General features: G+C 38.4%; 1 protein-coding gene across 1 annotated transcript; it reads right to left on the reverse strand.

The window, feature by feature from the left end:
• Positions 1–16,162: 16,162 nt before the first annotated feature.
• On the reverse strand, positions 16,163–17,016 carry LOC108979021. The gene is made up of 2 exons (XM_018949582.1): positions 16,652–17,016; positions 16,163–16,577 (listed from the first exon to the last, which is right to left on the reverse strand). Exons 1-2 carry the CDS (start codon positions 16,768–16,770, stop codon positions 16,244–16,246), a joined length of 453 nt encoding a protein of 150 aa, XP_018805127.1. The 5' UTR covers positions 16,771–17,016; the 3' UTR covers positions 16,163–16,243.
• Positions 17,017–27,536: the final 10,520 nt, after the last annotated feature.

The following is a 27,536-nucleotide window of genomic DNA, read 5'->3' on the forward strand; positions in this document are numbered from 1 at the left end:
GCTATTGTTGTACTGTTGCAAACCGCTTTTATGTGAATTTGATTATTGAATTATGATTTGTGGCAACCCGGGAGCATGCCAGATTGCGACCGTGCGRCCGTGCGATCGAAGCAACGAGCAGYAATTTTACTCCCCAAAGGTTGAAAAAAAGGAATGCCAGCACTTTCTGTAATAATGTGAAAATTGCTTGCCATTTCACACGCTCACATGTGGCAGTCGCACAGAGCTATTTGGTCACAAAACTTAATTCTGTTTAAATTTTATAAATAGGAACAACGGACTTGTGATATAGATCGAGTATATGCTGTAAGAATTTGACAGTATCTATCTGATGCTACAACCATAACGACCGCTAAGGGAAGTAATAAATTATGACAATAAACWGTGGAAGACAAATTTAGAAAGAAGCCGCTCGTATTTTCGGCTACTGTTACTAAAGTTGGTTGGTTGCACGCATAATTTGAATTGTTGCAGTGTTGCACACAGATCAAAGTGAGCTGCCGCATTGTTGCCGTTGTTTCAGTATTCAAAGTTGTAGCCAGTTGTCGAAGAGCTCCGCYAACTTTTCAAACCTCATCGTTTTAAGCGCAACATAGTGATTTGTGGCATGTTAAATGAACTTCGTGTWGCCATAAATCTCTCACTACCCTTTGTTTCCATTCGTTTCTTGCTGGCAACGGTTTCCACAGTAAAATGTCATGTTATGACCTTCATCGAAATAAGAATAAGAAAATTAAAAAGGCGGATTTTTTTTAGAAAAATAAGAGTAATGCAAATTCAGATTATCGCCTTGTTTATTCAACAGAAATTAGTACCAATGGCGGCCAGGTTGTGCAAGAGTGTKAAATCACATTTCTGGCTTTCTTGAGCTAAGACACAAATTATTTCAACATTGCCTCATTCAATTATAGATTCGGTGTTATTAAGGCAACGAAAATCCATAACCTATTATTAGATATGTTTTTATGCACTTGGTGGTAGTTGGTGAACAAAAAGGTTGCTTGTATCACCTAATAATAATCGAGTTAAATATTCAGTTATATATAAATGATTCACATTCACTATTGAATATTTCACTATCAGAAATGTGAGTCTTTAACCAAGTTTCTGTGAGAGCAATGATTTTAAAATTATAATTGAYGCTATTTAAATACAGATCGGAAAGTTTTGTATTAAGGCCTCTTACAGTTTGGTAGTAAATACTCAGCGAATTATTGCTAATCAGTTTTTTGTATCAACGGCTTTTCTTGGCATTTTACTGACAACTGCAGGGGGTTTAAAACGTCTTTGCTCGTATTCGCGCACAAAGACCCCAGATGGCGAGAATGAGTTGTCAAGAGCCAATCGAAAATTGTCAGCGGATATGTCGATCTTGAAAGATGAAATATCCCTGTCGTATTTGAAATTAAGTTTTCGGATGTCTGCATCTTCCGATTTTAGTTTCGAAGAGATATAACTCTTTATGTCATCGACGGTGGTATCCGCACCAAGTCTTGAGGTAAATATTGCTTTTATCCGCGGTATTACAATTAAATTTTTACTACCTGACTTACAGTTATTTGGAAGCGGATCCTGAGAAGGTTTTCGCTTACCATGCTCAGTAACAGCTTTTTCTGTATTCTGAGCAGACGAGACCTTCTCTCCTTGTGCGCCACGGGAAAAAAGATTGATGAGGTCAATATTGGGTGGAGGCATTCTTTTTAAGGAAGAAGCAGTGGTCTCTTCATCAGACGGACGCTTACGTTTATTGGAAGGTTTTGGATTCTCTTCSTGGTCATTCAGACATTTAAATGATTGAAACAATGTTTCATAATGCCTAAATTTATTTGCAAGGGTTTCAAGCTCACGGCCAATCTTCTTGAAATTATTGCGCGCCTGCTTAAAAACTTTAAATAAATCAATTTCAGTTGGTCTGCATTTAATGCAAGACCAGYGCAAGCCCTTACTGTCAAGAATAGAATCCAAAATTCTTCTTGTCAGTCCAGCACATTTCAGATGGGCAAGCCCGTCACACAGCCAGCAAGAAATAAAGCGTTCCGACTCGCTTTTAACAGAACAATTCGGGAAATTGCAAGTCATAATAATAATGAACAGCAATACAAAAAAAAATAAAATAAAAATATAAAAAATTAAATAATAAAAGTAGAAAGAGAAATGACAAAAACATTTATAACAAATAAATGCAATATAAGCTATCAAAGGCAACAACCAATGTAGTGAGCAGTTTGAGATGCACTGTGATACCCGAAAAGTAAGAAACTCGCCAACAGTTGTYAACAAAGATGGAAAACGAATAAAAACAAGAAAGAAATTTAGATAAGCAATATAAGTTAACACCAACAATTGCACAATTTTACAATATAGCAACAAAAACAAATTGATTGTGACTCGGCGGAATAAATTAAAATTGTCAACACACAATTTAAGTAAATTTCAAATGCTTTAATAGAAAAATGTCACAGAGATACTTATCTTTACGGATCACTTATTTCAAAAATTTTCACAACAGTTTTAAAATATAAATTAAACAAATTTACAGGGGCTCGAAATTACACAGCTGAACACGAGATATGCCAGATTAAGTATTATTGCAAATATTGCACAATCTATGAGATATATTATAGAAATTCAGAGGGAATCCYTGTGAGAAAATTCGCTTTTTTGACAAAAATTGGTTCAATAAGTCGTTCAATTCTCATATACTTAATATAAAAGCTTTCTAACTTCCGGCAMCATGTAATTTATCTTAATGAAATGAAGGAAAGAGCATGTTCTTCTTTTAATAATTGTAGTAAATAAAATTGGATCGATATTACCTCCATCTCTCATATACGTTATATAAGATTTTCAAGCGTACGGTTGGCTTTATAACRCCCAAATCGGTTAATATATTATATCATTCTACATATAAACATATATTAGTAAAATACACTGATCAAAGAATACTGGGTATACTATAGTTTAACGACGAATATCTGAAATCATATTATACTATGTGTAATGATTTTCATTACTCTAACAAACCAGCTCCAATACCTGCAAATTGCAAGAGTATTAAATCTTCGTTTATTTCTTCACCTTTCTTTATTTACTAAACAATCATTTTATGCAACTAATCTAACTGAGTAAGTAACTAATCTAACAGAGAGAGTAAGAGGAACGGAGTGTTCCAGTCCAGTTACACGCCTGAATATCAAATATTTCATCCTAAAAGCAACCTGAAACAACGAATTTGTTTTTCATCTTCCTGACTGTATCTTGTCCGTCAGTTATCTGTAAGTACTCCCTAATTTATTCTTTCCATAGTCTCAACCAGCTCTTAAACTTTTATTTTCGATTTATGATTATAATACACCAAATGGCTATTTTTGGTTTCTTCTGGTTACTGAACAGAAAAACATGACAAATAACAAAAACACCATAAACCATTGATAGATGCGCATAAGTTACCGAAAAGTTTGCTGTTTTTACAACTTTTACTGATGGCGCACGTCAAGAAACCTCAGTTTCCGCAGCATGCTTCGTCAAGCATTCGCATATTTTTCTTTACCTCTTCCTTGCTTGACATATCCTGGTACACGGAAGCATTGCCACGCGGATGGCTCTGATCCTGCGTTTAATTTTGACTATTTTTCTGGTTACTCCGGCTCATCTCTTTTTTGTCATTGGAATTGCTGTGGCATAAGCAGCAGCCGAAAAGACGCCTGGCGTGCATAATATCAGTGTGAGCAACCCTGTAGTGTTCTCACCTAAAAAATAAGAGACAAATGCCACACAAAAAAATCTGGTGCAACTATACCAAAAGTGCTTGATACTGGGTATGGTCGGAATCATTGCATCGTTCTGGCGTTATTTTTAGAAACTTATATTCCTCCAAATGCAACTAAATCACCTAACTAACTAGAAAAAAAATATATAGTTGTTAAACTAAGTTTTCACTAATAAGAAAATAATAATCGGTAGACGATTATGAAACTACAGGACCGATCATTTTAAAAAAATAAAAAAGTTTCCTCCAATTCGTTATAAAATAATTATTGAAATTCTCTCCACACCACCCTAATGTAATTACATATACAATGCTTTAGTTATGAATTGACGTAGAAACTGTCGGGAACTCATTTCAAATGCTGCATGTGACAGCACGAGAAGCGCTGACAGCGAGCAATAAATGAATCGTCATCGTCAACGCGCCCTCAGCAATTGTTTTTGCTATTATTACGACAGTAGCTTTAATCAAATGTCGGGAGGTGGGTCGAGCAGCACATGCTGAGGAGGCGACCAATATCCATACCTCTGTCTACTTATTGATCCAGCTCCGACCGAACGAAGAATCAAATGCTGGTTGCATGCCAAATGAATTGCGGCCACCGAAATAGTGGCTAACCTACACAGTTAGGTTTGTGCAGCAGCTACAACACCAAGCACTCAACTCTCTGTCGTTACATATTTTTCGCACGAAATTAAGTGCAGAGCACACGAYTGGCTGTGGACAGGATTGTCCTTCACTCTGGACGTGCTCGCATGCAAACACACATCCTTTAAAGAACAGGTTTGTATAAGCGACCCCCGACCTCAGTACCCGCTCAAATGCGCTGTGTATTTGTTCAAATGCACGTCCGTCAACGGGCTGGTGTGGCAGTATGAATGATGATGTGGAGAGTTCGAAACACTTTCTTATAAATCAATTAGGCGTGTGAGGCAGAGGAAAAGGGAGGAGAACGGGAGCAGCGGCAACTGCATCAGCCACAGTGAAATAGTAGCAAAAGCAGCAGCTTGGCTCATGTCGATGTGGTGAGCGACCGATACAGTTGCKCAGCTAAAGCTTGACCTGTGGTTAACGACACTCAACCTGCCACATGTGAAAAGTTAGAACGGAAACTAAACTGTTCGAATCGAAAAATAAAAACAAAAAAATATTTGGTGAAAATAGACAGGTATTAGTGTAATGGGTAGTGAAATCTTTGATAAATATTCAAATGAAACAATAAAATAAATTTGCAGACACATGATGCATTCGCCATCAACGGCGGCAGGGCGTATGAGTAATTATTTCTTTGAAAGCGAGAATTTAACATGACCTCGTTGAAATCTTTAAGCACTCTTTTCAATCACATTTTTCACATTAAGTGATGTAAAAARCTCTCTATGATTTTAAAAGAAAATTAAAAAAAAWAATAAATTTTTATCTGCATCAACCACTTCCAATTCATTTGCATAATCCGTAAAAAGTTCGTAACATTTTTTGCGCTTACAAGAGCACTTGCAAACACATGCAAGTAAATAGAGTATTTAAGCACTCATGCTTCGCAAATATAAGTATGTTGGGATTAATTATTTTTTCGTTTTCGGGTTTTTAAATAACAGTTATGTGGCATGTGCGCAAATAATTGCATAACAAAATTTTAAAAATCACATTTGAACTCGTTGCGTACTTACGTAATTAAATATGCATTTTTTATTATTTGCACAGCTTTTTGCTTTTTATTTGCTTTCAAGTACATAATTTTTACTTCCGACGTGAACCGCATGTACTCGCGAAYGAGAGTGCTTGTTGTATGTATATATTTTGCGATAGAATTTTTAATCTTTTATTTTAMTTTTTTGCGTTAAAATACCCTCCAAATCGTTCTTTTCATTGGAATCCAACTTGCCCGAAAATATCGATTAAACATTTTTTATGAGTTACAATCCCTAAAAATCACTGGAATTGGGCTTACTGGCAGTTTCCTGCAAAGATACTTGAGAGTTTTTCGGCATACTTGCCCCTTAAATTGGATTAAGTAGAATCCGTTTCGAGGGGAAAATGTTGGCCATCATTTTAAAGGTAACTAAACCATGATTTGCCCACCGAGCTGGTTTAAAAACATAAATACATCAAATTAAATTACCTAGTCAAATAAGGAGTGGCTTGGATCTCCACGTCTGTCTTCTCACACTTCTAAACCAAAACGAAGGATTCTGGCACTATGTGGTCAGAYCACTTCATAGGTACAGAAACAAAGGAAAACTTTTGAAAGTGAAATAAGTTTACAGATCTTGTTGATTTCATAAATAAGACTTATTTTCTAGTTACAATACTTGTAGMTCGAATGAGACTGCATCAAACCACAAAAATTCATTAGTCTCAAGACAAAAACGCAGGCAAATTCATAAATTTCAAATGAGTGAGCTTATATGTATGTATACACATGCATATATGTACTTACATGACGACATCCCATAGGTCTACGGTAGCTTCTATACGTTTGCATGCTGTACGTAAGCATGTAAGTGTAAAGGTGGCCCATCAGATGTGTATTCCCTCGAAAGACGGCGAGGAGATTGAAATTGATGGCAACGCTATGAATAGACGACAAATGAATCAACGAACGTCATCAAAGGCAGAAAGCACGCGTGAGAAAAAACCACAAACGTGGTGGAAAAATATGAATGTGATGAATGCGAAACTACATTTCAATGCCACCCACAYCGCCTCCTCTGCCCCGCTTTGACATTCTGGCGCGAATCGCCTTCCACGCTTCCACCGTACTTCACCACTACAACTAATTGAATATTTGCCAACATTCATGGTTGAGGTTGATGACAGCGGTGACAGCGGTGACAGCAGACCGTGCTCCCATTGCTTCTGAAGCCGACGTTTACAATGACGAATGAGAAGCTGCAGTGTATTATGATAATGCATACACTTGTATGCTTGCATACTTGTGTCRATGCGGATGTCTGGGTACGGGTAGACGGGGTATGTGCGTTTGCGGAGGAGTTGAATCACTCGCGATGACGGTTGATTTGGTAATGTTAAATGTGCTCAATCCTTCACATATTCCATTATGGCACCTCTGCCGTTCCGCAGCCCCCGTTTTCGCTTCTATTCAATAGCCGGCGTCGACGTCGGTGCCAGTCATGTCATTGTCACTGTCACTATCACAAATGGCTAGAATTCCGCGGACGGTGCAGAAACGGTTGCGCTAAGTGAAAAGTCCCGGCGCTGAATGCAAACAGGCTGACAGAAATAGATCAGAGAARCACATGAAAAGGTCATAAAAAAGTTATGGCATGGAATTGAGGACTATTGGTGATATTTTTTTTCATTTGCTGCCGCCAAGCGGTGGAGGAAGCGCAACTGCCAGTAACTCAATTGTCATGCTCTCAAAGCTGCAAGCGGGCGCACTTTATGCAATGGAAGGTGGAGAGAGATGGGTTCGCCGTAGCACCTTGGCGACCTTGAGTATATCAACATACACTGAGACTGTAGACATCCAGCAATGGCGTAAAAGTAGTGTGTAAATATTTATTCACTCCGCGTATGAGTCCATTTATTGGATTACTCACACCAAWTGACGTTTGACGTGTGAATTCAAATGGAATTTGCAATTGAAAACCCTTCCTGTGTTCAATGACAAATGTGGTGGCGTAAATGAGACGGTATTTTTTGAAACGCTTACATGGCTTTGGCTGAGACGAATGTGTCTAAGTCTCTCTTCTTCCGTTATAAGTGTACAATTATGATGAAGACTGTTTAAATAGAAAGTGGTGACTAAAGAGCGGCTGATTAATTGACATTTTAAGAAAGCCCCGAGAACAACCTTAAAATCCTTCTAAGTGTATGAAGTAGGATGAATGTAATTAAATACCTTCAATTGAACGTGGCACTGAGATTTACTTATGAGGAATTAGCTTTCTGCGAATACTTAAGCAATGCTCGCAGTGCCACGATTACAACAAGTGCATCCATGTCGCAGAGTATGTCCAAATAGCAACAACTTGGGAATACGTACAGTAGTCAGCACTCGCGATACGCATACACATACAATCACAGAGAAAACATAAAGCGCAGTTTTAGTGGCACAAAGAGGGAAGTAGTTGCAAAAACAAAGAAGGAAATAAAAAGGAAAGACAAAACCATAAAAATCAAAGATAACACACTCCATAAAGGAGGGGGCATGCCAACGCTTTGAGTGCGGTTCATTGAGTGCAGAGCAAACATTTTCATACTCTTCTGTGGTTTGACAGTCGACCGCTTTTTCGCTTTTGACTGACTTACTGACTGCTCGATGCTTTGATAAGGACGAGTAGAGTGCATATGCAGGAGAATATGCTTACTTGTGGCATGGCCACGCCCGTGGCGTACAACTTCATTGTCTTGCTGTTCCCTCTTTGCCTCCTTTTCTCCCTACATTTCATCTGACATTTATGTCTTTCAACAATTTCACTGACTCTGCCCTTTTTCCAACGTCCTTTACTCCCCCACATTCAACTTTGCGCTGATTTGGCAGCCTACTTCTCGGTATATGTATCAGGCAAGTCTGTGTGCATCCTGAACCGTTTGTTTGTTAGTGGCCAGACTACATGCCTTTCCATGCTTCTTTGCGCGCTCATGATTGGAACGAGTATCGACATTGACTAAGGCGAGCGCAAATGTTTGAGTTAGCTTCCGCMGGATAAAAGTCAAATACAAGAAGTTTTCACCATTCCTTAGTACGGTAACTCCGATGCCCATACCCTCGCTTTCCCTTTCGCATGATTTTCGAACTTTTATGCTGCTGTGTGCGCGTGGCAACCTATGTAAGTGGGCTTTCATCGGCAGGCTTTAGTTGATGCCTTTCACTCGCCGCTTTACTTACTCAATGAAATGGAGGGGTTAATCGCCACAAAACGCTATGCACGCATTAGTTCCAGGCACGCTTTGACCCACCTTTTAGCATTGCTACTTGGAACACATGCGGGCGGCTGTCGTGCAGCCCTGATTTGTTAGCGATAACAAGAAAATTTCAAGTTTTTAATAAATTCTCGCATTTTTGGCAAACTGGCTTAAAACCAACAACATCTTTTGATCCGGAAGTGTACTTGTTTCATTGCATCCTTCCTTCCTAGTTGTGGATTCGCGTTCTTAGTTGGAATCTGTGCACAATGACCCTTTCCACCTCCCAAAAATTTGGAATTTTCTACACACTCCCTTCTATACAAATGGTGCTTTTATTGCTGCGTATAAATTSCAGCAGCATCTCAAACGGCCAACTGAATAAACAAAAAAACTCTTCGCTCCAGCTTTACTGAATGAGAGTCAGCCGTTAACGCTTCTGAAGGATCAATTACCACTTCCGATGGCCCTCTGCAATTAATTAAAACTTTGAACATAGGAATTTTTCAAAAAAAAAAAACAGTCCCCACCTTCAGAGCACTTGCTTATGATTCGCTTATTGCTATTTTTATGCAAAATAAACAAAACTTACAGACATGTGGGTCCACATCCCTCCAGCAAATCGCCACCGGCTTTCATATGAACTCCTTTAATTGCGTATACACACATAACCAAACATAACAACATGTTTTGGATATTCGAACTCCGGCAAACGATTCTCTCAATTTCACCCCCAAAAGTAAAAGTTTTTGTTTGTTTTCAAATAGTTTCGCTCGCCTTAGATTCGAGATATTTCAATAAAACTTTGCTTAGCTTTATTATAAAGCCATTAGCCAGATATCAAGCATTCTCGGACAGCGATAGGCAGACAGCATTGCATAAATCAAAAAGTAAAATGTGGAGCTCTGAAAAGTTTTAGTCGGATTACCGAACGGCAGAAGGTTGACGTGCAAGTGCGTATTGACCATGGGCGCCATAACTTTGCAAAGTCTTTCCAGTTAACTGCCCTGCGATAATCACCTCCCCCCACTCACTTCGACATTAGCCACACTGAAATACATATAAATTTGGTATGTGCGTTAATAGTGGATAAAATCATGCTTGGTTTAACAAATTTATTTACGTTTACAAGGATTCAAGAAGCGCAGTTTTTATAATCCATTTGTTTGAGGCTTAACCCTCTAACGATGTGCGACCAAAATAATTATTTGGGTAAAAAATCCATAATTGGATTTAAGTTAATTAAATGAAGTATGCATTTCTGTGGTATACTAAACGACGTATTTCAGTGATTTTTGAGCCGATGGCACGAACACCGAGCAACAAGCAGTTTTGTAGTCGTTTCAGATATATCTTTACTTTAATGACTGTTTGGGGGAAATTTCGAATGCTTCTTAGGGAAAAGTAAGTATTCATTTATTCCCAATTTAAATGAAAAAAGTGAAGCTTAAACTGAGATATAGAGAACCTTGCTTAGATCCTACTGAATAAGGACTTTTTAATAAGTTTTTATTTGTATTAAGCTCCAAAAATCATAACTACTTTAAACATTTGTACATAGTTATTAATAATATACTACAAATTTGCAGTTTCATTATTTTTKCTATTTATTTCATAGCAAGAATTAAAGGTTAATTTCAAAGCTACCCTGAGTTCTGGAAAACTTTTGCATTTTCATTAAGCGTCTTAGCCGCAGCAAGCACTCCGGCGCCTCGCATCTTTTAATACATCACTTAGTGAGCACCAACAAACAATCGAMGCTCACCGCCATCCACATTTGTTCGCAACAAGCACTTCGGAGGCATAATGAGCGGCACTTGAGCACAAAATGAGATATTAGCATAATCCGTAATTCACAATCCGCTTTCGGCCCCCACTTACGCATSGAAACGAGCCGCCCTCCCTGTCAAGGATAACAACATACAAAGGCCCGCCATTTCCACTCAAAGGCGCACTGTTGATTATTTCGCCGCTGCTACCCGGGCGGAGTGATTGCTCATTAATGCCAGCAAACATAAACAGCAAATAACTCGTAATAAGTTTCGCTTCAACTTTTTTGGAACCGCACGCTCCCACTCAGGCAAACCTGCCGCAAGTATAGATATACATTTATAAATATGTAAGTTCTATGGATGTGAGAGATTGTGTGACCGCCAGTTTGTGTAAGTATGTGCCCTTTATCAACATCTTGCTGCTAAGGCGGTAGATAGCTTGTTAGTTGTCAAAGCGTGTTTTTAAGTGCTAAAATATGGGCGCAGCTTTAGGTCACGTCGCCYTCGGATTCGCACCGATTGTCGAGCCCAACACTGGAGAGGCTTTAACTGGGCATGATTGTGGAAGACCGATGTGCTTTGAATAGCTGACCACAGCACACACACACCACAGCAAAAATCGCAAAGAAAGGGGGCAAAAGAAACTAGAAAAATACTATAAAGTGAAAGAAAGGTCCACAGCGGACTTTATTGTACTAAAAGGCATAATAATGAGTTCGATATTGTCTTATTTTGCAAATGGACCGCCAAGCATAATCACTCACGTTTTCATCCATTATGCCATGCCTAACAAACGCTAGCAGAAACATTATCTGCCTAAAAAAGAAAACCCCTACCCCTTACGGTATCGCATAGTGGGCTCATTTATGAAAATAACAAAGAGAATTTCGTACCTAAACGAATAGCAGAGGAATTAAAAGAAGAGAAACAGCAGCAATTTTACTTCGATGGAGGTATGCTCACAATAATAGAGAAAGGATTTTTAATCAGTCTTGAAGCTAAGAGGGTCAATGTGAGGTCCAGATCATCGCTCTACAAGTGAGGAAAAATCTGTAGTCACACAAAAGACCGTAACGCGCTCAGAGTGGGATTAAACCAAAACAAAGAAAAGAGTTTATATGAAGAATAGCTTTATAAAGTGTCTCTCGCCTTTCCATGTGGAGTTTCTGCTTAGCTCAGGATTTTACTGTGCCGGTCAACCAGAAACTTCTTTATCTTTTCAATTAAGTATTAGGGAACTGATTTATTTAAAGATATGTAGGTCAGAACACTTAAGAAATAATAAGAAATTTCAAGAGGTTCAGTTGCCTGTCTGAAGTGAGTCCACTAATCGCAATTTGAGCTTTAGATACCAAAAAGCTCCTTTAATCGCTAAAAGAGAGCATGGTTATTTAGTCGGGCTCAAATTAATTCTTTTTCTACATTATTAATTCCATGTATTGGGAAGAAAATATTATGTAATATTTCGCACTCTCCTCTRCAGTTAGCATATCAAATTTGAGGTGAATTCAAATTTGCCCACTATAAGGACAGAGAAGCGCCGCTTTATTGGAATATCATCAGCATAATTTTGTCAAAGCTGCGTGTCATTATCAAAGCAGATTTCAGGCAACTTCCGCCACTACTGCAAGCCGTCATTCTACCCTCCCTCGCCGGTAAAAATACTCGTGCACAACCACAACCAGAAACAACAACGATGCAGCAACAGTAAAGCATTGATACAACAATCGTGCCACGATTGAGTAACAGCACATCACGATGGCGCCATTGTATCGGGTGTTCGAAATTGCTTGTGAAATTTGGCAGACCATCAATATTTGCTCGACAGGGACACAAGTTTATTGCTTTTATGTGATTCGCATTTCTAATATGCGAAGCGGAAACTACACTTCGCTACTCTACGGTACACAGTAAATAGACCACGAAGTGCTTGGCGCCAAGGAGGAGGGTACAAGACGAGAACAAAAAACAAGCCAGCGTGTGCACTGACAGCGAAGTTAATAGATAAATCTGGGCGACGCCATTACAAGTGACAGAAGTGAGTGGAAAGAGATACAAAAATAACGGAATTAATGACGGCCGGAGTACGATGGYTGCACAAGCGACAGCGCGTATGAAGTCAATAACGAAAAATAACCAATGCAAAGTTTGAGAGAARTAAAAAGTACGGTCGAAAATAAAATAAATGCAGTGAAACCATAAAACAGTGCCGAATACATACTTACACGCGATTTTTCTTTGTTTGCATTGCTTCTTCATTTCATGCGCACACTTCCCGCCAACAGCACAGTCGCCATTGTAAGCATCGKTGCCAACGGGAGTAAAAATGTGGCAAAAAATGAAACTGCAAATATTTGCTGAAATTAATATTACGCATATGCCTGAGTGGCAGCGCTGCCACAAMCATCAGCGCATCCGTGTTCCGCAGCTAGCGGTGCTTTGAGCTCGCACCACTAAGACGAATAAGTGCAAAAGTAGTGTAGTTTTGGTGGACTTCCAACTTTTGTTTGTTTTTCGTTTCATGGCGATAAGTGCTTTTATCTACTTTTATGCGAATTTCCGGATTATATTAAAAGTATTTAGTGCACATGCGAAGACAATATAATTTAATAACAATAATTTAAACTGAAAATTAAGCCGCCTGGGCGTATACGTAACAAACAAAAGGCAAAAGAGAACTTTCTTCTTTTTGATAAAAGCAAAACTGTGAATATCTCTCTTTGCTACACATATTGTATGTATTCACATTTACTCCCACGTATAAACTCTTTCAAAAAAAARTGGGATATTGCAATATTACCTATAGTTCCCACTTAAAAAACTCCCACGCTATAGCAATGACCTCTGATATATACAGCTATATCGAATCTATATGGTCAGAGCGGCTAATTTTAATACATAAATGTTTATGACTGCAGCTTTGTTTCAAAATTAAAACAATGGCAAATAATACAAACGTATTCCTAAAGCTATTCGAAAAGTGTTTAAAGCTTTTCAGTTGTAAGCCAGATCCACTCCTTGTTCATTAATGCTAGAATAGTTCTGTCTTATATAATTTCATATCTGCTCAGCTTTACTTCAAATGAAGCCATTTAATCCCAATCCCTTGGAAATGCAGAGAGTCCATATCGCCTCGCGCTGCGGCCCGAAGCAGCCCAAAAGTATGGAATAATAAAACACTTTTACATGCACTTMCCTACTTACACTTTTATGTAATAATTTCATTGCGCTGTCTTGAATGTCAGCGGCGGCTTATGCAAGTAGTAACAAGAATAAAACAACAACAGCAACATTGGCAACAATGCCTGCAACGTTATGACACAAAAACAAACGAGCCGAAYACACCACACAGCCAGCACCGGGCGAATCCTCATGTTTAGAAATGTTGCCAAATAAAGGCGACATAATTAATTTCCATAAAAAACACATATGCATGCAAATATTTACGAGCAAAAATACCGACGTACCACAGCAGTAATTTGTATGCATATGAGCCTGGCACACACACACACATACAACGGTGTACACGAGCAACACACCCTACACGCTGTTGGTGTTTTGGACAAGATGAAACGACAAAAAAGTAAACTTAAATGGGAGAAACTACAAGCATGAATTTGTGATATCTTTCTGTGTGAGTCTGGGTGGACCGGAGGAATGAAGAGATAATGAGTAGTGTGTGCAGAAAGGACAGGCGTGTATTAAGTGCTTCCGAGAGAATTACACATGCATTACACACATACAAATAGCCAAGGGAATAAAAACATTCCAGAATTCATTTAAAAAGACACTGGTGCTGAGCAATGAATAATGAATGCGATTAATGAGACCTACTTGTAAAAGTGATTGCAAATATAATTACGAGAACACAAAGGTAAAAAAGAAATTTGAACACAATATCAGCTTTAAATCTCTCACAGACGCGTATATCAAATATCGTCTCCGGCAGAAGCACAGTAAAGTCGCCCAAAAGCCTAATGAAATAATATCAAGTCGTATAAATCGATATAAATACATACATATCTTTATCTGAAAGAATTAGTATTTTTATATAAATTTTGGTTGCGGTACTTTTTTCGGTTTCAATAGTCTGCTTTGGAGCTAGAGAACTTCCATTTGAGGTGACGTCAAAAACTACCACTCATAGGGTAATATAATTCAAAATTAGAAATCAATAAAGTTCTCCTTGAAATACCAGACCTATGGATAAAATTATTCCTAAATATCCCACAATTTCGRTCACACGTTGCCTTTGCTTTATGAACTTATGAATTATGAAAGATTGTTTCATGGAAGACTGGAATATCGTCTTATAACAAAACTTTCCTAACATCCAAAGGTTAAACAACTAGTTTTGTAAAACTTATTTGGCAAAACAATTCAATAAAATTAAAAATAGGAACGAAAATTTCAAATACACACAGGAAAGCTTYAGAAATTAACACAGATGAGAAGATGTAGGATATTGACAACGCTTAAAACCAGATGTGCGRAAAAACAAACAACACAATTGGAAGRTCCACCGGCCTCACAAGCCCTACTTTGACTAGTAAAACTTCGAGCGTTAATCCCATGAGGCGCATACCTTCATTTACGGAATTTGCAGGCGCATTTGCCCAATACCCGTAAATTTCATTTATCATCTGCCGTCCAGACTACCGCCCCGTGTCACAGCAACAGCAAAATATATGTTTTTACCTCTCGCAACCACAAACAAATTTACTTGCTCGGAAAGAAGCAGAGCCATTGACATTTTGGGTTGGAAAAGAGGATATCGAGCGCTTCCATCCTTCCTCTAACATAGATATATCTATATACATATGTATACATAAGTCTCTCRTAATGTAGATACACGCTTAATATACAAGTATTGTATATGTGAGAAAACATACCGCAAGAAAACTTAGCAGATACATTCGTCAACGATAACGAACCGCACAAACATTTATGTGCGGCAGAGAATCAAATACAACAACAGCAGCACTCTTCTTTGAAAGACAGCYAAAGAAGGGGCGCATATGGGGCAAATGCAAATATCCGGTGATAGAAGTCATTCGTCATAAGCAGTRCATATATATATTAGCATCTACTTACACATATGAACACACTAATGCACACGCAGATACCACATAGATTTTGGGAAGGCATGTGAACACCTTTTTGTTTGAAATGTTTAGACACTTTTGATGAATGGCCCTATRGTTGCAAATAAAATTGTAATGTCTTTTAACCATGGACATACGGATTTATTTATACGTACATAAGAGTATACTATACATACATGTAAAATATGAATTTAGGTGCTTACGAACAAACCTGTGATAATTTTTCCCACTGTTGAGATTTATAGAACAATTAGAAAAAACTTTAATCCTTATTGTTTGATATAAACACATTTCGATTTGAATAAAGCTTAATTAATAAATAAAAGAAATTATTTATGGAGATCTTTAGAGCGATTTTGATCGGCCAGTTTGTATTGATCTAKACCAGTTTGCGGGAATACATATATGTTGTCAAATAAAGAAGTTTTCCACACAAGCACTTAATTTTGATCAATATCAGCGGCTCCGACAAAGAAGCACCCTTTTATACACATGGTATGTATATAAACTGATACTTTTTTACGTATAAAAATTAGTGAAGATTCACTTCCTCCATTCCATCCATCAGCAGTTCCATATAAAACGTTATTATTTTTGAAATTTTAAATCTCAGGTCCTTACTGCTTTATTAATTCAAAAAAAATCCTCACTTCAATACAAAAAAAAATATAAAAACACACACATACAAATATACACATGATAACATACTAAATATCGTAAGCAGCTTACGCGCAGTTACTTGGGTCACTCTCCAGCTTGCGTTCGCTTTGCTCATTTTCCGTTTCAACATCCAAATTGCTTTCATTGATTCTATCGTCGTCTTCTTTTTGCTCTTCGAAATCGATAACCCCAGCCAGCTTCTGCGACATCATATCACTCACGCACTTTCTATACTCGTTCATCTCGCCAAAACACTTGGATATTTGTTGGACATTTTCGTCCAAGCATTGCTTGATGCGCATGGAAAATTGGCCGCACGGGTTGTGCGTCAGGCTATGCAGCACCTTGTGTGATGCGCGGCACACGTTTTCGAACTGCTGCTCAACTTGCTCTGGCGTACTGTGCGTAGAAATGAGAAATCAATAAAGATTTAGTTAGACTCAACATCGATCCTTCGTGACCTCTACACCTACAGGTTTTGTATATCTTCGACCGCCTTCAGCACTGAAGCATCTTTGGTCAAAGGTTTCAAATAGAAACTGGAATCCTTTTTCTTGCTCGGCGATACTTTACTGTACAAGTTGCCCATCATTTGGAAATAGCACTGTGCTCGAACTTTTCCTGTCAACGACGGTTCAGCAGCGCTTCTCTTGATCCCTTAAATATCGAAATGGATCACTCGCTCCGTTAAGTGACCAAGCCTAGGAACTTGAAGTCCGCTGCCAAAAATAAAGTCTGTTTTGCCGATAAAAATGTAAGTAATTATAGGGAATTTTGAATTTTGTTATTTTATTATTGTTGATTTTCATTTCTACTTTAGAGGTATGCAACTCGAATGTGACACGGCAGCTCAAGTGTGGCAAGGCCGACTTTTGTCTTACGAAAYGTGAGGTGTACATTCCCGCCGCCTGTGGCAAAACCTTAACATAATGACACAATTCAGGGGGAAATACACCGCCGGGCACAAAGTTGCCTTTCTCTTTGAGCGAGTTTGTTTACAGAGGCGGTGGCGTTTGTTTTGGCGTGTACCTAACGACACAAGCATACAAGTAAATTCGCATGTGTGCTGTTGGTGTGTTTGTTTATGTGGGCCGCCTAAAGGTGTGTAAATATTTAATTTTGCCTGGTTTCACCATAATTTGCTGTCAAATTTGAATATCGCCTAATTGCGTACATTTCGGCAGACATAACGAGCAAATAAGCCAACCAGCTGCCCCTGAAGTTCCCGCGTTGACACAGTTGCAAAACGCACCTGAGAACAACGCCCACCTCGCCAATCGCCGCCCCGTCTGGTCTGAGGATTTCTCTGCCAAGGTTTTTCCCATATTCGTTGGATGCTCGAACAGCTCGTAAATTTAGTTTTTTAGGACAAATTCCAATAAAGTCGCTCAACCGGTTATCGCATACTTCATTTCTGGGGTGACAGGCGCARGAATAGAGGTCGGTTGCTACCAAAACGGCGAACTGCTCTGTGCCATTAATATTTAAATAGCACATTAAAACTTCTTATGAATGGAATTACGGGCATTGTAGTAACATAATATATGTGTAAGATTATGTGTATACATACATACATGATTTTACGAAGACGCGGTTGTGCAACAAATTAGTTTCGAAATGTCATCAATTTTGTAAGTTAAACGCCKTTTATGCTGCTTCTTCACAATTTGACATTTACACTCGCGTCATACAGATCCATTCCCGAGTACATTATGTAGATATATGTATGTATTTGGGAAGTCATGCTGACATTTGATAATGTAGGATTATATCATACAATTCTGCCTTCACGTATACTAAACCAACGGCTTTTCAGCTTTATTTTAACACAGGCAGGATTCAAAGGATAATTAAGAGGTGATTACAAGCAAAAATCTTTGGGTTTTGCTTGCGATTTAGTGTTTCGTACAACCACCACATTTGTGTGTTTCTATTTTCTCGTGTATAACTGCGTCTTTATTTTCTGCTTCATGGAGAAAATCATGAAAATCAATCGGCTTATGATGTCGTTAACTGCACTGAGTACATGAGTCATCGTTTTCACCATTAGCGCCATCACAGCCAATCCTTTAGTGCCTTTCGATTTCGTCAAGCAAAATTTTTTTCTCTTTTTGAGGTTACTCACTCAAAAGTATTCAAAACATCATGATTTGATACGTGTAAAAAAAGGCGGAAGGATCAAGTTGGGCAGATTTTAAAGCTTAATACTTTCACAAATYCAAGCTTTAAGGCTGAGCGGTTGGACCGACGGATAAACAGGGAGATTTGTGGAAATCAACGATTTCAATGAACCGTTAGTTAGTTAAATTGTAATAACAATGTCAGCCCCAAAATCCAACGCAGATTAACTCTTGCTGACAGGTGCTACTTTGGACTGAGTACGCAATTAGAAGTAGAGTCCTCTCTCGACGAACAAAAACTATACTCTGTAAGTCACTCATTATTCCCGTCCTGCTATAAGGTACAGAGTTATGGACGATGACAACATCTGATAAATCGACATTACGAGTTTTCAAGACAAAGGTTATGCGAATAATTTATGGCCCTTTGCGCATTGGCCACGGCGAATATCGCATTCGATGGAACGATAAGCTGTATGAGACATAGTCCAACGAATCAAGAGACTGCGGATGCGCKGGCTAAGTCATGTCGTACGTATGGACGAAAACGCCCCAGCTCTGAAACTATACTACGGAATACTCGCCGATGGAAGCAGAGGAAAAAGAAAACCTCCACTCCGTTGAAAGATTAGGTGGAGAAGGACCTGGCATTGCTTGGAATTTCCAACTGGCGCCACGTTGCGATAAGAAGGAACGACTGGCGCGCTATTGTTAACTCGGCTGTAACCGCGTAAGAGGTGTCTACGCCAGTAAAGTAGAAGAAATAAAATTAAATACGGGAAAGTTGAAAAAAGTTACAGCTGTTCAAAAATGAGTAAAATTAATGAAGAAATACTTTATATTTTGAAGTTTCTGTATATAAAATAGAAAAGTGCAATGCAAGGTACCAATGAAATTTGTGAAGTTTACAACAATGGTTCGCTTCCTTCCATTCTGGAAGTTTRGAAATTTCGATTTACACTGATGGAATAATGTCTCCAGTACTCTTTTACCCATTAATATGCAAGCTGCCATAAAATGTGCTTTTATACAATATTTTTTTTTGGGCTTTGTTTTATACATACAAACCAACTGGTATTTCGAATTCACATCCGCATTTGGAAGAAATCCGAGATTAAATTAACATTGCTGTAGCTTTTCTAAAGATCTTTAAATTCAGTCAGATTGTAATATCATTTGGAACCACGGTGGTTTTTATCGTCAAGAGAGAGAGAGTTCTTTTTATTTATTTATTTTGCTGACTTTGATAACTATTTTAAACATTACAATATCCTTGAAATGAAAAGGACCGAAGCAGAAAGGTAAAGAAAAAGKTGTGGAGCATTACAAAAACGCGTCCCGTGTTGGCAATCGCGTTGGCAACGTCGGTTGTCAGCCGTCAATGGACAGCCGTCCAGTGGAACCGAGTGGCCAGGCGGAGCCAACGAGGCAAGCGACGCAACTGAGGTGTGCCACGGCAAAGCCACAGGCAATTAATGCAATTATCGCTGTTGCAGCAGCAGCCATTGCTGTGGCAACCGCAGGTGGTGCATTCACTACATACTGTCTCTTATACACATCTAGATGTGTATAAGAGACAGAATTAATGCAATTATCGCTGTTGCAGCAGCAGCCATTGCTGTGGCAACCGCAGGTGGTGCATTCACTACATAAGAGGCARCAATAAAAAATATAAAAAATTAATTAAAAACAAAAGCAAAACATATTTAAACATGGCCAAGAAAATGAAGTTAAAATGTGGGCCGCGTTGAAATGAAAATATTGCGAAAACCCGACGCTTCACTAAGACAAAGAGAACGTTACATGTGTGCGTTCGAACGCTTTCTGGACACGTGCCTCATATTTTATTTAAGTCCAGCGAAACGCTGCGAGCAAAAATTCCAAGTAAAAAAGAAGATATATGATTATAACATTGCATGTASGCTTGCGTATGTGTGTATGTGTAAGTGTGAAATCATGTGGCATGATATCCCGGCTAGAGAAAACATTTATTGTGCTCTTATTGCATTTGAGTTGCCAATTTGTGCGCTTAATTACCGCTTTTGAAGGCAGCAACTGACAGCGTTAAGCGAGCAGGCTCATTCCCAGTATCGGCGCTGGTTATTGTTGCCTGTTCGTATAAATACCAGCCATTTAATGTGCACCCAGCGCTGATAATGCAAACCCCGCTCGCTTTCTTTCGAATTCGTTCTGCTCGCCCATTGCACCACACGGTGCAATTATACATCGATTTGGATGGCTTCAATGTCGCACTAAAAAAGTTTAAGATTTTTCGCAAAACTTACTCACCGCTTTATATCGATATAGTTACTATCCGATATTCCGGCTTACCCCCGAAACATCAATAGTTGAAACATATTGTAAAAAGTTAGAGTCACCTACTTTTAAACTAACTTTGTAAACTCACGCAGCGCTGCACGTTCGCGAAGCCGGCGATTGTTATGCAAATTGTTGTTTTTCAAGCAACATTTTATGGCCGGCCCTACCATCACTTCCGCATTGCCTGCGTATATGAATTTATTTTTACAACACAATGGAGGATGCATGGAGGTGGTTATGTGTGTGTGAACTTCGGAAAATGGAAATAAAATGTTAAAAATCATGTGAGGAAGGGGGCAAAACTATGCGGTTTATTGCTCAAAAGCTGCCGTAGAGTTCAGATATCACGGCAGAGAGAATAACAAAGATTCATAGCGGCAAAAACAGCGAAAAAGAACTCAACACTCGGCCGGGAGGAAGCGTTTTATTGAACTATGGCARCACCAAAATGCCGCAAACATCGTACTCCGTCAGCCCATTCAAGCAAAAAAATTAATAAAAACCGCTATTCTCTGTTTACATAAAACCGTCACCTCTTTCTATAAATAAAAAAGGTCTTTTCGACATTATTTTTGTCAGATAGCTAAATCACAAGACAAAATGCGAAATGAAGCCGCTTAAGAAACTCGAAAGTTGCGAAAATGATTAATTGCTAGCAACTTTGCGAAACCTCTCCTTAGTGTCCAGCACATAAAATAATAATAGGAAAGCTTACAATCCACGAAAAAGCAACAACGAGCAAAAATACGGCTCCGCTCAGAAGTTCGTTGACGAGCTGTCAAATAGGCCTAGACAATGGCGCAACTTTTTCGACTTTCTGATTTCAGACCATAGCTCATAGCCGCAACTTGGCTCCTATTACAAACACAAGCACACAACTAAATGACCTGTGACTCTGTCAAAACTTAAAATACGATAACTGCAGCCACGAAGGCAGCAACAACAAGACTTGTAGCCAACTTCTAGTAAACAAAAGCCTCACAAGTTTTCTGTTTACATTGTGTTTAGCCGACAAAGACAATTTCTTTTCTTCCTTTTACAGTAAATAAAACAAAGAATTGGCAAAAGAACAAAGTAAAGAAATAAAGTTTGATAGATTCTAAGAATCTCGTTCGGGGAGGAAACCTCTTCAATTAAAGTTAATCGATTTTTATTTATAAATGTTTTCAATACAATTTCAYATTTACTACAGTTGGCTGTTGAACATCTGAACTTGCATTATTGAATAAAATCATATATGTAATTTAAAAAGAGAATAACAAACAAAACCCACCCTATACACAAATATCTACGACATATTAGGGCCTACAATGTCTAAGAGACTTTCGAAAGAACATCGCATTAGTTYCTTCAGTTCTAAGAGTAGTTTGTTGGGAAGACTTATCTTAATATTTTGAAAATATCATACAAATCGGAACATAATTTGACTTAGGGTAATAATTTAACTCTGACGCTACTCATTCCAACATTACGCCTGCAATCCTGTGCTCAAATCCCAAGTGGTCAAATGTGCAAACAACCAAGATAATAACACAAGAAGTTCTTTCAGTTTATACTTCGGATGCCTACCAGTTTTGGAATAATGTTACCATAAACTCTATCTTGAGAGCCCATCTGCCCAAGAGGTTAATTAAATCATTGAAATGCGTTCAACGTCTTTAGCCGAATTGAATATGTTGCAACCAAACATATGTAGCAAAGGTACCATATACCATATATATATACCATATATATATACCATATATAATATATACATTTACTAATATGAGCTTATTTGCACTCTCATTTGTGCGAAGAATTTAGGAGCGGGTGACTGTTATTATTTAATTCATTTTTGTTTGCAAATTTGCTTCCACAGTAAGTTTAAKAGGATAAATATATAGGTATTGCGTTAATAAAATGCGTGAGATAAGCGACAATCGACGGCCTCGACAAAGCTAACTAACGGCAGAACGAAGGTCACTCTGCTGGCTAGAATGAGGTYAGTTACACACACACGGAAAAGAAGGGACGGGCCAAGAAATTTCAGTATTATTCGCACACTTGTGCAGTTACTTCGGGCCACATCCGTTTGGAGTGCGAATTGAAGTTGAAATTGCTTGCCCTAAGGTCGAGGGCAGCGGCAAGCCGGCTRGAGTGGGGTCTTCGTTAGTAAGTAATTGTGCAATTTGGGCAAATGAAAAATAAATGAAGACAAGATTSGAGTTCTACGGAATTATTTGCAACTGCTGCAAAGGCCGCACAACTCAGAAAATTAAATTGCATAAACAATGCGGGTAGAATGACTTGCCTTGGAGTTAACTAAAGATGGCGTACCACCGAAATGTTGTTGTGGTGGCGTGCGAGCGCAATCTMTTTACTATTAATTAGAGATGTAGTTAGCCGCTTCTTCCGCTTCTTATCAAGTGAACCTTATAGTTATGCTTGGAATTTACAACTAAATAAGAAAACCGGATTACTATGTAGTGAATATAGATATCTACGATTTCTTGAGAAATATGGTTATTATAAATTTACAAGTTTCAACGGAAGCTTTACTCAAGCATTAAAAATTACACACCTCGCGCCACAAAAACAGCTCGTTGATTATGCAAATCCTTCAGAGTCAACACATGCGCACGCCCATTTTTATTTATTTGTCCACAACTCTTTGTTTCTGTTGCAATTAAATAATGTGCTATTAATTTGCTGTCACACTTCAATGCCACTCAACTAACTCAACATGACGTTTATGGAACAAAAGGGCTTAACGAGGTTAAAAAATTGTGTCAATAAGTTTTCAGTTGTCAGTTTTCAATACAATTAAATAAAATGCTGCAAATGATCAACGAGCGTTCATGGAATCCGTGAGTAACCGCATACCATGTGTGTGTATATGYATGTGTGTATTTACATAAGTTTTATGTTACACAATGGCAAAAGGGCCTTCAACAGCGGCGGATTTACTGCTCTCAATGTATGACTGTTTTCCGAGCACAAAAGGATACAAAAATTGTTATCGAAACTTTATCAAGTAGATATATGAATGTACCTTTTACAAAAACATACTCCAACAAGTAAAWTCGTTGTTTAAAGGATTACAAAAAWGCCAGTGCAATATCTTTATATCCACATTAAATACGGACATATGTATTTAAAAAGTAAAAAGTAAGTTTAGGTACGCCCTTGAAAAGGGCTAATTTACGTGACTAAACAAAAGTAAACTAATGAAAATAGGCATTAACCCAACTTTTAATTACGTATTTGCTTATGCTAAAAATAGAATTAAAACTGTCTTGCAACATGTATATCTGTGKGTCAAAAATGGGTTGATTCTGGTCCCCATATATCCATAATCTTTGTGCCTAGATTGAATAGAATTGGTGAAAACTCGCCATAGATCCCGCAYAACAACAAGCCTCATGTACTTGGCTTTAATCCTATAATCCCACTTGACGTAYGAATACTGAATTTTGCACTATGCTCGTGCAGTTCAACGCCACATATTATCTTTCCTCTCGAAATATAATAATGTTGAAACATAGAGCATCGAGCATCYCCTAACAAGTTCATGTTGCAAGGGATCTTGCAACGCTATCGCATTGTATCTGTGTAAGTGAATGTGGATAAATGTATGTGTGTAACTGTGGAAGTCGGATTGTCTTATATGCATTTTCCACTTGTTTACTTTGCGACTTGTGCTTAGATACAAAAATAAAAAAAGTGCACAAAATTGTGTGGACACTTGAAGCGATGCGCATTATTGCTGACGTTGTCGCTCTTGTTATTGTTGTTCTGTGGTCGAAAGTTTTGTACGCCCAGTTGCTTGTCAGGTTGGCTCTCTTGTTTGCTTTGTTGATATTTGAAGAGGGCTTTGTGTAAAGGCAAACACTTGAGAAAACTGAAATGTAAACAGTAATGTTAGAAAGTCGGACGACGGGTCAAAGTGGTATTGATGCTTTCATTGTACAAATATTTTAAAGGGGCCTGTTGGAAAYTTTTGAAATCAAKTGGGARGTGAAGATAATAATGAGGCCTTCGCGTCTCAATATTAACTCTTGTGTGTTTTTTCTMTTCTTCTCGAAATTATAATAAAAGTTTTCGATTACTTTTAAATTATCTCTTTACAATAAACTTCTCAAATATTGGAAATATTCAATTTATGGAAATAATTACCTGACTATCTGTCGATTTTATACTATCCCCCTTCTTACCACTTCGATGGAGTGATTTGAAACTGATCTCCGCTAAATCTATCGGTCTCTGAGTTTACGCCATCTACTCGTCAGCATTGAAAATATATTACTTTATGACAGCTGATTTAGACACTACAAAGAGAAAAAATGGAAACAATCAAATTTTTTAAAGCAATGAATCTAATTTCAATGGCCAAAACAGCTGTTTTTTCGTCTTTCAACGGCAGTGGGAACGRGCTGATTAGTGAAAGTAATTAAATGTAATCTAATGAATTAAACTTTCGGTCTGAACATGGTATAGCAAGGTATCTTAATTTGAAGTCGGCTAATTTMCCTAAGGGGTCTACATAAGTATGTGAACGTGATTCTAAGCTGTGTGTCATGACACTTCACTTCCGAATAATAAACATTATCGKATACCTTTTTAGATCTTCACTGTAAACGAAATACGAAACGAGGTGTAGGTAGATTTAAAGATTCTGTGACTCTTAAATGGATCCACTCCCGTAAATACAGGTAACGCATATTTACTAACGTCAYTTCAGTCAAATACAATATTTTTCGAGCCGTCAAGGAAAAGATTATTTTCAATGGTATAAATTTGCTATTAACTTATTTACAACAGAATTCCATGGCCCTCCATCCAAAATCCATTAATCTCGCGTCTTAAAGGTGTGAACGGGGCGATTGGTACTTGTTGCACGGCGATGCAGCAACTCGCAAACATCGCATTCAACATTCAACGTTTAGCACTCAGCACTCAGCTGCTTCAATCACTTTGCCTTTCAAGTATTGTCTAAAAGCATCCAGCAGTGCATTGAACATACCGAAACCACGTCTCCCCCCACCCTACGATAAATCAGCAAACAACCTGCTTAGCATGGGCGGTGGCTCTCTAAAGGAATGGTAATAATGTCAGATATTGCTTGGGCTACGACTTCCGCAGCATTCGCCACTACCTGCTCCTCCCACAAGTACAGCATTTGCCGCTACTTAGCCGCTATATGCTTTCGTTAAAGTGAACTTAAGTGGCTCACACCACCTGCCGCATACGACATGCCTAGAGGTAGCGCCTCACCCAGCCCCCACCTAGGGAAAGGTTGAGCACGGCATTTGAGCGAGGCTAGTTATCTGCGCGCCACTCAGATACATGTACATCTTTCCGCAGYACGCTGCCTGTGGCAAGTGACAAGACATGGAGCCAATGGCGTTTGGCGCGCTGCCAATTTCAGCTACATCGTAGCGGATGTTGCAGGAATGAAGTGGCAGTTGGTGGCGCTGCGTTGTTCTTCTGTCTATTTGACATCCTCTGCTTGTAGCGCTGCCGGAAATGGCAACACGATTACCGATATGCCCGAATGCCGGTGTCGCCTCTGCCTCTGCCTCTGCAACGTTCCTTTCGTATTTAATCAGTAACACTAAGAGCAACAACACCGTCAGCATCAGCATTAGCAGAAGTAAGTGCGCAATCGGCACTAGCGCGAGGGCAACCCGGAGCACTGAARAGGTTGCTGAAGTGTGAGAACACGTTTTAGACTTGCAGTATTTGAAGTGGGGAATCGGGGGGAGCATTGCAAGTGCATTGAAGTGCAGGGTATTGGCTTTGTTTACTTCCATTTGCTCCAGTTCTGTAGCCGTATTTTATTTGGCGATGCTTCTAGGGATTTGCTTTTCAGAAGTATCAGCGAGGAAGAAAATCTGCTTTACTTAAGCCGAGTGAAGTGGCAAACAGGAAATGTGCTAGGATTTGATTCCGCGCGGCAACTATTGTGTTGGCTGCATATTGTTGAACTAAACAAGAATAAAACTTAATAATATAAAACTAAACATGCTGTGAATGGCAAAAGCTGCAACGAGAACACACTTTTTTCAGTTTCATTCCACACTTGCACTCTAAATTAATTTTTACTTTCGCACAAAGTCTTCGACTCTTGAGAGCGTCGTAGTGGCAAAAAGTGGAAAGCAAAACCTCTTGAAAAACAGCTCACATCTGCACCCCTTATGAACTGAACCTGTAAATGCAAAAGTTTCGCCCCTAAATGTGAATTCCGATTGTCATCTCGTTGAGGTGAATGCTCTTGTTTATATGGTTTGCTCATCTAWGTTATTTGCAATATTTTAATTTTTRTCACTTTTTGATTATTTGCTTTAGTTGAGTTCCTGCACCAAAACTAATGACAAAGTAAGTCTCCAAAATCACTAACTAAGAACTTTGCTTTTCTGTTTCTACCAGCAAACACTAATATTACATTTAAATAAATACCAAAGCGTTGAGACATCTTCACCACATTTTCTTAGATAAACGGAAATTTTGATTAGAACCAGAGAAAAGTAACTAAATCTTAGCCGTTTTCTGAAAGTCCTTAGCCCAAAGAAGTGAAGTTATGATAATCCCTCTAAGGATTGAAGTTTACAGCAAACGAAGTAATATCTAATATTCTTAAGGCTATTATTTTTCCATAAATGTTATTCGTAATACCAAAAAATTCGAATATKCGAATTGTTCGATGATATTAAAATAACGATATGCGAAGAAAATAGTTTTGCTTTTGAATGCTGCGAAGAAAGTTAACGCTATTTATTGAATGTGTCTTATGAATATATTCGTTTTTCAGAGGCAATGTGTTTAAAAAAGTTTATAAAGTATTAGTAACATTTTTCTAGCTTGGGTGTTCCCACTTTTTTACCCCCGAACCATATTTTCTTTAGGCGGTCTGACTATTCAATACGGTAAAAATATTAAA

Source organism: Bactrocera latifrons, unplaced genomic scaffold, assembly GCF_001853355.1.
Source record: "Bactrocera latifrons isolate USDA-ARS-PBARC rearing strain unplaced genomic scaffold, ASM185335v1 scaffold_130, whole genome shotgun sequence".
In the NCBI taxonomy this organism is placed as follows: Eukaryota; Metazoa; Arthropoda; class Insecta; order Diptera; family Tephritidae; genus Bactrocera; species Bactrocera latifrons.